General features: G+C 41.4%; 1 protein-coding gene across 2 annotated transcripts; it reads left to right on the top strand.

Annotated features, from left to right (window-relative positions):
* The first annotated feature begins 4,534 nt into the window (after positions 1-4,534).
* pigr (polymeric immunoglobulin receptor) lies at positions 4,535-11,906 on the top strand. Of its 2 annotated transcripts, none has more exons than XM_086202853.1 (8): positions 4,535-4,650; positions 5,217-5,561; positions 6,210-6,291; positions 6,432-6,658; positions 8,569-8,656; positions 8,894-8,982; positions 9,174-9,223; positions 9,332-11,906. In XM_086202853.1, exons 1-8 carry the CDS (start codon positions 4,602-4,604, stop codon positions 9,413-9,415), a joined length of 1,014 nt encoding a protein of 337 aa, XP_086058979.1. In that variant the 5' UTR covers positions 4,535-4,601; the 3' UTR covers positions 9,416-11,906. The 2 variants fall into 2 exon arrangements, with proteins under 2 accessions (XP_086058979.1, XP_086058978.1); XM_086202852.1 differs by having other exon boundaries at positions 8,566-8,656.
* The last annotated feature ends 1,836 nt before the right edge of the window (positions 11,907-13,742 follow it).

The raw sequence follows: 13,742 nt of genomic DNA, 5'->3' as shown, positions 1-13,742 counted from the left end.
GTGTAGTTGGGATAAAAATGTGGGCCGAGTTGAGAGATGAGTATTTTCTCACCTGTAACTACTGATGAAGCATGTACTGTGACTACTGCTCATGGGAGGGAATATTAATATGCCATCAAATTAAGATGATGTTTAATCTAAATTCCAAAAAACAAAATAAACAAAACTAAACAAATAGCATATCTTGCCCAATTTTTTTGCCTTCCATATTTTTCCACTTTGAAACTTACAAAATGTGATCAAATATCAGTTAATTAATAAGATTATCAGTACAGTCCTGAAAGGCACATCAGATGCTATAAAAAAAATGCTATGACAACCTCAGGTACAGGACCTCTCACCAGGCTGCCACCATTGAATTGGGTACTGGAAAAGTAATATCACTCTCAAGAGTGAGATGGTGGATAGGTTAAAGCTTCCTGCACTGTAAAACTTGTTCTGACACATAAATTGATGACTTCAAATTGCAGGACAAGTCAGCAGACTTGAGCAGGCTGACCACTTAGCCTAGAAGGGAACAGAAGAACATTCCACCCTGGAGCACGAGAGGGCTTCATGAGTTAATGCGTTTGTAACAAGGGAGACTGACCTGAGCGTTTTTAGCTAGCTGAGTCCAAGGTATCTGAATGACCTCCCTTGCATTTAGATTCCCTTAGATAAAAGAAAAAATACACTGAAACAAGAATGGCAACCCAGCTTCTGCCCGTAAAGGTCAGATCTAAACCTTTCCCCGTGTTCATGGAACAGCCACCAAAGTGGTTCACTCAGAAATGTGCAAATGACATCTGTCACATCTGTACTGCTCAGAAATTACAGTAGCCAAACATGCCAGGTACCACAGCGACAGACACAGAGCAGTACAGTCAAAGTTCTCAAATTTATTAGAGCAACGTTATGTGGGGGTGGGACTGACTGAGGGTAGGGGGGCTCCCAGGAGAGGTGGGAGGGTTGAGGGTCTACGTTGGGGTTTTGTAGGGGCAGAGAACGAGGGCCCTGGAAAACACAGGTGGAGCGGGGAGACACTGGGTTTACTGGAACACAGAGGAGCACAGGATAAGTAATGACGTTATAGTCTGCTATTGACCAAACGCATGAATGCTGAATCTGCTGCCAGGACAGCAGGCAAAACTGACCACAGCAGTCAACGCTCAAGCACCGGGCGTCCCCTCTCAGCCTCTTTACACCCAGCAGGTGAAGACGATGATGTGGAGCAGCAGGGCTGATTGTGAGCTAACTGGCTGCTGGGGAGCCACAACACAAACGTGTCTTGGAGAACAGGACGAACCCTCCGTAACGGACCTTCCATCCCTTCACACGTACACTGCAGTAAAACTTCCAAATTAATGAGGTACACATGCAATCCATTTTTTCTTGAGATGAATAGGAGGCATGCAAACTTGTACTATGATGTTATTTTTTATGTCTCATAAGGACTTCATTTGGGGAAGGTGAAGCAGCTGGAAGTGATAAGACTTCTTGTTGGGGGGGAAATGGGATGGGATGAGCCACTTTTTACATTTGATGATTCGCCATTATTCTGCTTATGTCATGGTAACTTGTAAAATATTAAGACTATGTATTCATATTTTAATGCATTTTTCTTAAATTTCATTTGGAGCCATGTCTCGGCGGGGTCAAAGTAATAACATTGTAGTATTGGGAAACAATAAATATAAACTGACAGTTTTAACAACAAGTTTATCTGGTTTACCAAATGTGTCATTGTGCCAAAAATCAATATGTACTGGCTCCTGCAGCCTGGTTCATTCAGCCGTTGAGTGATCTCATCGTTTCCATATGGTTTGCTCACTAGGGCGGCGCGGTGGTGCAGTGGTTAGCAGGGTTAGGTCTAAACCGTTTCAGTGAAGGCTCAGTAAAGGGAAGTGAAAGAATATTACAGTCTAATAGGCTGCATTGGAAGAGAAAAAAAAAAGGGCTTGTACCCACTGGTGCACATCACCAACAACGATGAGTCCGAATACAGAGAGGAGGTAGAACACCTGGTGCAGTGGTGCAGAGCACACAACCTCTGCATCAACGTCCAGAAGACTAAGGAGATGGTGGTGGACTATCTGAAGGACAAGGTCCCCCCCCACACACACACACACATTGGTGGTGCAGCAGTGGAAGTGGTCTCCAGCTGCAGTTACCTGGGTATGCACATATCCAATGACCTACTCAACACTTCCCATCTGGTCAGGAAGGCCCACCAGCATCTCTACTTCCTCAGGAAGCTGCAGAGAGCTGGACTGGGGAGCTCCGTCCTGAGGAACGTCTACCGTTGTGTGGTGGAGAGCGTCCTCTGCACCTGCATCACCATGTGGCACGGCAGCTACACTGCTGCAGAACAGAAGGCTCTGCGGAGGGTGGTCAAGGCTGCACAGAAAACTGGGGAGCAGTCTTCCCACCATCTCTGACCTCTACACCTCACGATGCAAGGGGAGGGCCCTCCGCATCATGAAGGACTCCACCCATCCCGCCCGCAGTCTGTTTCATCCTTTCCCCTCTGGCTTGCAGTTGAGGAGCATCCAGAGCAGGACCACCAGGCTCAGGAACAGTTTCTTCCCTGCAGCTGTCAGACTGCTGAACTCCAGCTGTGCAATATCCCTCAACTTGAACATATACATTCTGTTTTCGATTATATATTCATACATTTAAATTCGTATATATCCCCCATTGTGCAATGTCTCCCACCCACAACAGCACTGTTATTTACACAGAGAGTTTACATTTTGATTTTATATTTTATACCTCACTTATATTGATACACTTAAAAGACCTATTCTGTTCTTTACTCTTTCTTTACTGTTATTCTATCTCTTGCTATCCCGGGACCTGAGTTCTAATTTTCGTACCACTCACATTTCCATGTTCGTGGTACGACAATAAAGATCCTTGAATCCTTGGTACTGTGCACTAGCGTTTCTGAATATTGTCCACATGAGGACCCTCACTGCCACCTCCTGATGCTCATAGGCAGGCTTGTTGAAACTTGTGTATTACTGCTACTCTGTAAGTACAATGAGGCAAGGAAAGCAAGTGAAAATATCTGTGAAATTTGAATAGCACATTCAAAATGGACCCAGAAGAAACTTACGAGGTTACTTCATAAATACTGCTACCGCACCTACACCGAGCTTTCAACAAGGTAATGATTTTACTTTGCTTTTCTAATCAGGTTTTCATGATCAGACACAAATTCTGGTCATTAAATCTACCATGGGCTGATACAGGGGCGGCACAGTGGTGCAGTGGTCAGCACTGTCGCCTCACAGCAAGAAGGTTCCAGGTTTAAACCCCAGTTTGAGCACAGGATCTGTCTGTGTGAGTCTCCATGTTCTCCCTGTTCCTGCTGGGTTCTCTCTGGTACTCCAGCTTCCTCCACAGTCCAAAGACATCAAGAGGGACCAGGTTAATCCAGACTCTAAATTGACTGTAGGTGTGGCTGGGAGAGCCAATGGTTGTCTGTCTCTATGTGTTGGCCCTGCCATGGACTGGTGACCCGTCCAGGGTGAACCCCGCCTCACGCCTGAAGGCTGCTCGGATAGGCTCCACCCCCCTGCGACCCTTAACAGAATAAACGGTAGCTACAGGGCTGCAGAACAGAAGGCTCTGCAGAGGGTGGTCAAGGCTGCAGGATGGATGCAGCAGAAGATCAAAAAAAGGAAGTTCCACTTCAATTAAAGACATACACAGACTGGTAAACCTTTCACTAAGCTGAGTTCAATACAGCTTTAGGGTATTGCCATGGGTCTTGAACTGCCTGGAAGCGATTAGCTACAGTATGTGAGCGTGAGGCTTTGATTCAGTTATCTGTCAACAGTACATTTTGTCCTCCCAAACATTTTCCAGGAAATGAATGACCATAAAAGGCTTTACAGCCAAAAGGAAAAGGCATGGGACATCCTTGAACTCCTCACATAACAAAATAAGAGGCTTGAAATAATTGTTTGTTAAATCAGTGCTGGTGCTCCGTGGAGAAGCTTAATCCAGCAAATGAACACTGGATCCAATCCAAAGTGTTCCAGCATCAAAATCAAATAATTTCATTGTTGCCTGCCAAAAGCACTCTCTGCATCCGTGGAGGGAAAGCTTAAGTGTTTGGGTGAGGAAAGTGTATCAGAATGATGTCTGACACATAAATAAATCACATGGACACATAAGAAAGACATGTTTAAATCTACAAGGTTTTGATCCACTGAGAGGTCGACTTACGCTAATTCCTCGCATGTATTCTGGTAAACATGAAACCCAAGCCTGTTAGCTTAGTTTAGCTTAACAGGGGGAAGGTGTTTGAGCTACTTCCAAAATACATCATGTGCTAATAAATGTGCTTTACTTGAGATTGCACTGGCCTATCGCACAAGCCCCTTACCCTCCTTTTCAGCTGAGAAAACCCTTTCAGGTAGTGCACCCTGACTTCGACTGCAGCATTAGATATGTGCTAATGGTAACCCTTTCCATTAAAATCTATCTGGAACATAGATGGTTAACATCTGAACATCTGGATCAACTCAAGATCACATGACTTAAGGGGGAAGTCGACACAGCGGAACCCGAGGTCTGGATTTACTTGCTAGAGTTAATCTGACTTCAAAAACATGCCACAAGTTTGCATCCTCGTCCTCAGTCTGATGCCATGGATCCCAGGTAATAACTTTGACTACTGAAGTCATGCTTTTACCAGAGTTGGGCCACTGGCTTCTGCAGCTGTGTTTTTCTCATTGGTGAAAGTGAGCTCTTCTGTCACAAGTATCTGTGCTGCAGCCACTTATTGACACAGTGCTTTCATATTGTGCTTTTGCAACTGACTGTCAGATCTTTTTAATTCCTCAGCATGTTTTCAACTTTTTTGGTTGTTGTTTTTTTTTTTTAAATGTCTCCTAAGCTTTTGTACTGTGTTTTGCCCCTTGGCAAGCATATGTTTGATGTTTATTTTGTCAAATCTTCAAAAGTGTATAATATTTGTCTCTTAGGAGGCTGTATTGTGGATGGATAATCCAATTTTGAAATAAGAAGTATGGAGAAGGAAATTTAAGTAGCAAAACAATTTATTTTTTTAACAAAAGACACCATAAATGTACAAATGTTGCTCAAGGGCACATTCCCTATTTCTCAATCTCAGATAAGAAACGCCCACTGTGAGGAACTGTTCTGTTATGACTGCAGCGTGGCTGTTCAAAGTTTAACACTCACATATTTCCACACTTTTGCAGCCCTCCTTTGTGGGGTAACCACCGTGGAGGAGCTTTCAGTCCTGGAGGGGCAAACCCTTGCCATCCCGTGCCATTACGAGCCTCAGTATGCCAGCTATGTCAAGTACTGGTGTCGGGGAAGGATGAGGGAGTTCTGCAGCAGCTTAGCTCGCACAGATGACACAGATTCAGTCAATCCAAGTGATGGCAAAGTGAGTATTTTTGATGACCAGGTCCAGCTGGTATTCACAGTGACCATGAAAGGCCTGAAGGAGGACGACTCTGGATGGTACATGTGTGGTGTGGAAAGAGGTGGTGTATGGAGCGCTGATGTGGCTGCTTTCACTAACATCAAAGTCATTCATGGTAAGTGATGGAGTAATTTTAAGATTAAAGTCAGCAAAACTTTACAATAAGAGTACATAAATAAGGATTCCTTATTTTTGAGTTAACCACTAGTTAGCTGTGTAGTGATCATTTACAAATATTGCTCATGTTAATTATACGGGTTAAAGCAAAGGAAAAACATGCAGAGGTTGGGGTGGCGTTAGGGTGAAGAGTTTCTTACTGTACATACTGTATGTTTCCCACTTTACAATAAGGGCAACATCCAAAAACCATCCATGAATGGTAAATTATGCTTAAGTCATGCAATATAAAATGTGTAGGATAGCAATAGGGTAATATCAAACAATAAGCGTACATGAATATCAGTAAGTTAAAGTTTACTATTATTGATAGTCTTATAACCATTAAGTATCAGTTTAGTAATCACTTATTAATGATGTTCATATTACAGCGTAGATGGATGGAAAAATTGGGTGAGGTTGGGGTCAGGTTAGGCTGATAAGGGCCATAAAGAGTAATAATATATGGTTAATTAGGGTTTATTAATGCATTTTAACAAAAAATTAAACTCATACTGTACCCTTTTGTGAAGTGTTACCTCAAACCTTGGATATTTTCTGTCCATTTTCAAATATATGGACTAGATATGCAATTTGTATCCTGCAGGTATGTCAGCAGCCAACAGGAGACTGAGTGGGGAGGAGGGGAGTAGTGTCACTGTTCAGTGTCTTTACAGTGAGAGATACAGGTGTTTGATTTTCATTTTCATGATATTCTGTCAAAACAGCTTTGAATCAGTAAACCCGAGAAGCATGAGACTGAATTGAGATCTTCAGTTTGAGTCAGATGAGCATTCACTGATTCCCCCTTTGCCTGCTTTGTCAACAGAGAAAGTGAGAAGAGGTGGTGTCGGAGTGGAGACTGGAGCTCCTGCGTGCTGATTGGTTCTGGAGGCAGCTACGTGGACACTTCAGTGGCCATCAACGATGACAGAATTGGGACTTTCACTGTCACCTTCAAGAAGCTGCGGATGAGAGATACGGGATGGTACTTCTGTACTTCAGGACAGCAGCAGACATCTGTGCAAGTCCTGGTCACAGCTCGAGCCTCCACAAGTAGGTTGACAAAAGCCCCGAGATGATAGCACACAGGGAGTTAATCACCTTCAGGAAATCAGTTGCATGTAGGCAGTCTTAGTCACTATTTGATTTATTGTTTAAGCTGCACTTGGCAAGAATGTATCTCTAGAAATGTTAGATTATTTGGTGATTTGGGAGGAGTGGACCAAGCTATGCATACAAAAGTGATGTTCAAAATGCAAAGTTCTTTGGAAAAGGAGACAAAACCATTGCATTCATTTGATATTGTTTTTCTGTGTATCTTTACACCTCCGTTATGTCTACAGAACGCAGGAATGACACAGGCCAACCCTGGAGTTAGCAGCATCATGGTCTCCTCAACCAGAAGTCAATGGGATTTTTACATTGGATTATTGCCAAACCAAAGTTCATGAGATGTACACATTTTATTCATCCTGAGTGTGAATGGAAACATTAGAGGAACAAAGCTGATGTTACGCTCTACATGAACTACACCATAGATGCGCGACTACAATGTCACCGGAGCGACTGTAGCTTCAGGCTTCTTCTGCTTTTGTCTTTGGTAGTCTTGTTATGCCACAACACTCGCTGTTTTTAAGGCACATAAACGCTTTGCTATTCTTGAGTATGGTTTAAACTCTTTAATTCCATAGAAATAAACATTCAAATAATAATAGGCTAGTGTGAACCACAGAAATTAGTTCAGGCAATAAACCAAAGACCCTTTAAAAAAAAATCCCATTCACATTGAGATGAGGGACCGGATGACAAACAATGCAATTTACTTCCGTGTGTCAGGGCTCATCCCTACGCCACTGCATTTGATCTCTGCTCAGCTCTGTTTTGGTCGTCACCAGCCCCTGAAAAAATACTTTGCAAACAATTCTTGCTAATTTAGGCTGAAAACCGGATGCTGTGATGAGAATGAGCAGGTCTTGCCAGTGAGACTGGACAAAAACAAGCTGGAGGTCAACAATAATAATCCCCCATGTGCTACGCCAGTATTTTCATTTGTTGAACAAGTTGCTTTTTTTACGTAAAGCTTAAAACTACTGCCACATTGCCACGAGCTTTGTGTTTCATGCATGTGATCAAAAATATGAAAGAAGGCATTCCCAACCATGAGAGGTTTACCTTTTTCTGGAAAGTCTAGACAGGGTTACTTTGTGAAAGGTTCTTAAAAAAGCAGTGTTTCAGCTTCACCTTAAAAAAAAACACCAACCACGTGCTTAGGACAACACATGCGCAAGGTGAATCTGTTTAGGTGCACTGACTCTTTTGTGCAACATGCAGGTGTTCCGTTTGTGGAGTGTGTGGAGGAAAAAATAACCACATCATCACATCGCTGCCTGTTTTTCTTTGGTACAATGAGGTGTTTTTGGAATCATTTTTCAAAACTCTTTGTTCAGTTTTTTTTTTTACTGTTCAGCAAGACGGGGGGTTCTGGGTTGGTTGTCCCTTCTTGCCAGGTACAAGCAAGACACATGGCAGGCCTGCCATTTGGTGTAATTTGTCAAATCTTAAATGCCCAGATAACTGCAGTCACATGAGAGAAGAAAAAGCAAAAAGAGATCTCATGGTCGGTGTACCGGCTCGGATTATTAGGCAATGCCTCATGCATGGCTCATTCGGAGGTCCTTGTTGGTAACGTCGATATGGTCAAAGGATACAAAGCACACTTCTTCAACTTCATCAAATTTTGGCTACCTCAAATTGCAGCTCCTGAAAATGACGAGGAAGCAGGTGCAGCTTTACAAATCAGTCGGGTTTAGCAGTGACAGGGGCTATCAGGGTCTCAGCTGAACACGGCTGAGTAGTACTGTCGCTACAACAACAGCACTAAATTTAGGTACTGCACTGCTTCAAATACTCTTTTGCATATAAAACTGCATCATTTTCATCTTTATGTGTACTGTCCTCAGCAGCGGTGCCGGTAATGTCCAATGCTGCACCAGGCCAGTCTGTTGCATCTCTGCCTCCCCCCAAACCCATCACAAAGGATTCCTCTAAATTGTAAGAAAAAGGCTTTCGTATGACTCTGCCGTAGCAACAGGTGTAACAATTCCTACTTTTCAACTGCTTTCAGTTAAAATGGGCTCATAATATTTGAAAAAAAAAAACTTTGACACATTTAATAAAGTTAATCAATAGGGATGTTGATTCATGTTATTCAAATTAATACATGCACAGACTAGGATCGTACCACTTGTGCGCTTGACTCGTGTGTGTGTGTGTGTGTGTGTGTTTTAGTCTCACCTTGGAGTCTTTGATGTTGTGTGGCACCTTCATGGTCCTTGTGGGCTTGGCCATATTTGCAAGGAAGATGTGGAAAATGCACAGTAAGGCAGCGTTTCATTCATTCACAGCATTTCAAATAAACCATGGCAGGCATGTGTTAATAGCCCTCTGAATATGCTGTCAGGACATTGAGGGTATTTCCATTATTTGTATTTTCGTAAATTAATCTAATCTTACGTATTATCACATCAGATTCACCCATGTCATAAAGATCCTTCCTCTCTATTTCTAGAGAAGAAGGCTGAACAAAGACACGCTGCAGCGATGAAAGCCAGGCTCACTGTAAGTTCTCATTAAAGCTTCTGTCACTGTCTGTCACACCCTTTGAAAAACACCATGATCAGGAATGTTCAGCAATTACAGTGCTAATTTTCTCTCCGTTTCCAACAGGAGTCCTCAGGGGAAGCCAGTGACCTGCAGAATGCTACTGTTGTTTTCCTGAACAGTAATTCCCCAAAAGCATATGTGTACTGAACTCAGAAAATGACATGGTGTTATTTTTTTAAAGATCCTAATCTTTCTCCTGTTTCTTCCTCTTCCTCCATGCGTTTCTTGGCAGTTATCAACTCCTTCATACTTTCAGCTATGTAAACATTGAAATATCAAACCCTTTAAGAATATCTTATCTTATCTCATCCTATCTTATCACTTTTTACATTTAAACCTTTTCTTATTTAAATATTCAGTTTTTTTTCAGATGTTTTAACTATGGTGGTCAGTGGAGAAGAATATTAAGGTTTTGTTTTTGTTTTTTTTAATTTTTCTTTAAGAGTGTGTGACAGTTGGCACGGTGGTGCAGTGGTCAGCACTGTCCCCTCACATCAAGAAGGTTGTGGGTGGAGCCCCGGCTGGAGCACGGGGTCTTTCTGTGTGAGTCTGCATGTTCTCCCTGTTCCTGCTGGGTTCTCTCTGGTACTCCAGCTTCCTCCACAGTCCAAAGACATCAAGAGGGGACCAGGTTAATCCAGACTCTAAATTGACCGTAGGCGTGGCTGGGAGAGCCAATGGTTGTCTGTCTGTATGTGTTGGCTCTGTGATGGACTGGTGACCTGTCCAGGGTGAACCCCGCCTCTCGCCCGTAGGCTGCTGGTATAGGCTCCACCCCCCTGCGACCATTAAGAGGATAAGCAGTAGAAAATGGATGGATGGATGGTGTATGACATCACATTAGAGCAGTGGTTCTCAGTTGGTATCGCCTCAGGACCATCCATTTTTCCAAATTATAAGTAATGACACAAATTTCCAAAAATGTTCAATCACTCAAATGTATTTTAACGTCCTCAATGTTTGGACATATTTAATGTGCTGGTTATTGTATTTGCATTTCACAAAGACGATAAATGACCTTACGCTGTCAAGATGCAATGCTATACACTACAACTTGCAAGAGAATGAGAATAGAGAATGAAAGGTATCTTTCAACGCACAGGATCAGAAATTCTGTATGGACTTTCACTTTTTCCATGCACAGATCTGGGACCCATTGAAAATGGCTTCATGACACATTTTTTTGGGTCACAACCCTGCAGGTGAGAGGCACTGCTCTAGCAGATAGTCTCTCTCTCATTCTCTCTCTCTGTTTAATTCAGTGGATCAACACCTTCTACATAAAAGCTTGCACTACAGTTTTGACCAGGTTTAATACATAGATTGAGGTGCTGACATGTTTTAAATAGAATGTGCAGCGAATGAATGTTCATGAATAAAAATTCTCATTATAATATTTTCTGTTTTGTTTGGATTCTAATCCCAGCTAATGGTCAAAAGTCTAAGTCTCTACAATTTGTATTTAAATGGATTTTTTATAATGATGCAACTAGTTCACACCAATCATGGCGCAACAATGTTCATACACTGTGTTTCATGATAACATTATGGCCTCTGGCTGTGAAATGATGTGCATTGACGCCTGCCCCTGCTGCTTATTGCTGCTTCTGACTGTAAAGAAATATGTTTATGCATTGACAGCCTGTCGGACTCGCAAGTGCATTTCAGCTTCTGATGCTGTTTCAATAGAACTAGACTGCATTCCTAGTAAGATAATAGAGTCGCTAATTAACGCAAGTAGGCAGCAACAGAAAACTCCCCACCAGACAATATGAACGTAATTATAAGAAATTTACTTTGAAATATACGGAGAGATGCATAACATTTGATAAATTCAACACAAACCACTATATGTCGTGCCTGAACCTCCTCATGTCTCACTCAGCTTCATATAACATGTTGTCGCTGGAGTTGGCCTGAACTGTTGTGTGAAACCAATGAAGCTCGGGAATCTTAATAAAATCGTAAATCTCCCCTTCATTTGATTGGCCGCTTTGTTGTTTGTAATATTAACTGAGACTTTATGCGTAGCACTGCTCCACAATCAGAATGAGCTGTTGGAGGGTAAAACATCGAAGCGCGAATGTTTGTTAATTCAAAAGAAGAAAACAAATCATAGGGATTAATTTGGTCTGTTTATGTTGTGCTGGACAGCTATAAATTATAGTGGGACTAAAGCCATTAAATGTAACTCAAAATAACTACCATGTTGTTATGTTGCACTACAGAGTCATTATGACCCTCATGATCCCTGATGATCAACCTCAGAGCTTCATTTGGCGGTTTTCTTGGTTCTCTGCGCTTGATTCTGAATTGATTTTAAAATCCGTTGAGGCCCTTCAAATGTGTTAACCTTGTATGCACCCTGCTCAACCATTATGATTGAAAAATGGAACTGGTCACCCGCAGGCCTCAAATGGTTATTAAGGATGATCTGTACCCATGGAACTCAGACAATCAAATTAAGTGGCTTCTTTTAAAACATCCTTGCAAGTGTTCTACAATTTTGTTTTAGACACAATGTTGTGTTTCCTCTGGTTACATGGTTTTAATTGTACTTGACAGTTTTGTTGTTGTAGTGTATGAACTTTGTAACTATGTAACTAAAAAGTGCTGTATATAAAGAGTTCCAAATGAGCTTCAGCTAACCAGAGTTTTACTGTAGAACAGATTTCCTACACAGCCCAATACCAGATGTAAAATAATCTTTTTTTTTTTTAGTTCCAAGCCCCAGAGCCTACATCTGCCTGGAAACCTTGAATATTTCACAAACAATACCATGTCACTGTGGTGATTTATGTGTCTGTCCCTTAGGAAAACTTACAATCGAAATGACAAAACCTTGAAAATAAGGCTTGTACTTGGAGATAATTTGTTGTATTTTCTTCACCACCTAAACATTCATTATAAACATGGTTGGTAAGCTTTTTTTTTTTAATTGAGTTGAGGTTGGATTTCTGTAAGAGCTGCCTCTCTCGTTGAAAGATTCATGGAGTTTGTCAGGAGAAGACTGAATGTTTTGGCTACTTAATAGGACTATTTCATGGTTCAGCTCCTTCAGCAATGAGGATTGTGATTTTAAATGTCAAAGCCTGCATGGGGCGCCGCTCCTGCGACGTGGTCCAACTGGGTCACGAAGCATTGCGTCCCCATTGTCTGCAACAAATAGTAATAGAAATGGGCCTCAGGCTGATCACAATACTTTCTCCAAGAAGACACAAAAGAACTGACATATTTTCATGTTCAAAGCCTGTTTTCCATAGGGCCTTTTTTGTAGGCATAGAGAGAGAAAAGCTATTATTTTGAGGCCAAGAGATGTGTGGTTCCCGTATATGTAACTGTACACACTAACTTGTTCCCAAGTTCTGTTATTTTGAGACCACAGGAGATCACCTTCCCCTCCAATTAATCGGCTTCAAAAATATATAACTAAACTGAGGGAACAAGTTACACGTCGTTCCCACAAATTTATCAAATTGTGGGAACGACGTGAATAACTTACGGCATCGAAATAACAAAACGGAGAGGATGGGTGATACCTTGCAGCCACAAATTAATTTAATTGAATATCTTGTGGCATCAGAATAATTGTTTTGTTCTCTCTGTCTACATTGTTTTTGTATTAACAATACAAAAAAAAACCACACAACTTTAAAAAATTGACATATTATTTCTCATTCATCAAATGTATCATATACAAACACTGTCAGGGTTTTTTTTTTCAAGAACAACAACTGGTGAACTATTCAAAAGGGGAATATCTGACACAAGGACATAACTGTCTTCATGGAAGGAGAACACCCGAAGCCAAATCTAGCAGACATAAATTTAGTGACATAAATTATGTTTGAGATCTCTATTGACCTTTTAAATACTGAAAGATTGTTATTTGCTATTGATATTTTGAAGAGCAATTTAATTGGTAAAAACCGTACAAGTGATGGACGCTGCATTTTGAATTCTCATCTTGTGGGATCATTTTCTGAGGCTGTATTAAATGGCTTCATTCTACAAGCCCTGCCAGAGAGAGGATGTTCACAAAAATAGAAGCACACAGAGAAATCAATATCCATTTCATGCTTCCATACCACCACTGGCATCGCACAATGTAGTGGTGCAACAACTCAATGGCTGTTCAGAGTTCATAAGCGGATATTAAGGTGGATTTGGTGCAGTCTGATGAGTTCCTTTAATTTAATATTTTGTCAAATTTAAAAAAAAAAAAAGTAATTTTCAACACTGATGAGTTTGGTTTTCAGTTCCTTTCAGTATACAAACCTTAGTGTCTGTAAAGACAATGTTACTTTCTCAATGCAGAACAGAAACAACAAAGATACAAACTGAAAAAGATGGCACTCCAGAGGTTAAAAGAAGACCAAAAAAAAAGAAGCCCAAACCATCACCTTTCCTTTTGATTGTAATGGTGTGGTTTATTTTTTGTCACAGACAGACAGGATGTTTTTTTGTTTTTATT

This window comes from Aulostomus chinensis, chromosome 5, assembly GCF_037954235.1.
Source record: "Aulostomus chinensis isolate RoL2024-O1b breed Wild chromosome 5, RoL_Achi_v1.0, whole genome shotgun sequence".
In the NCBI taxonomy this organism is placed as follows: Eukaryota; Metazoa; Chordata; class Actinopteri; order Syngnathiformes; family Aulostomidae; genus Aulostomus; species Aulostomus chinensis.
This window is presented reverse-complemented; position numbering and strand designations above follow the sequence as displayed.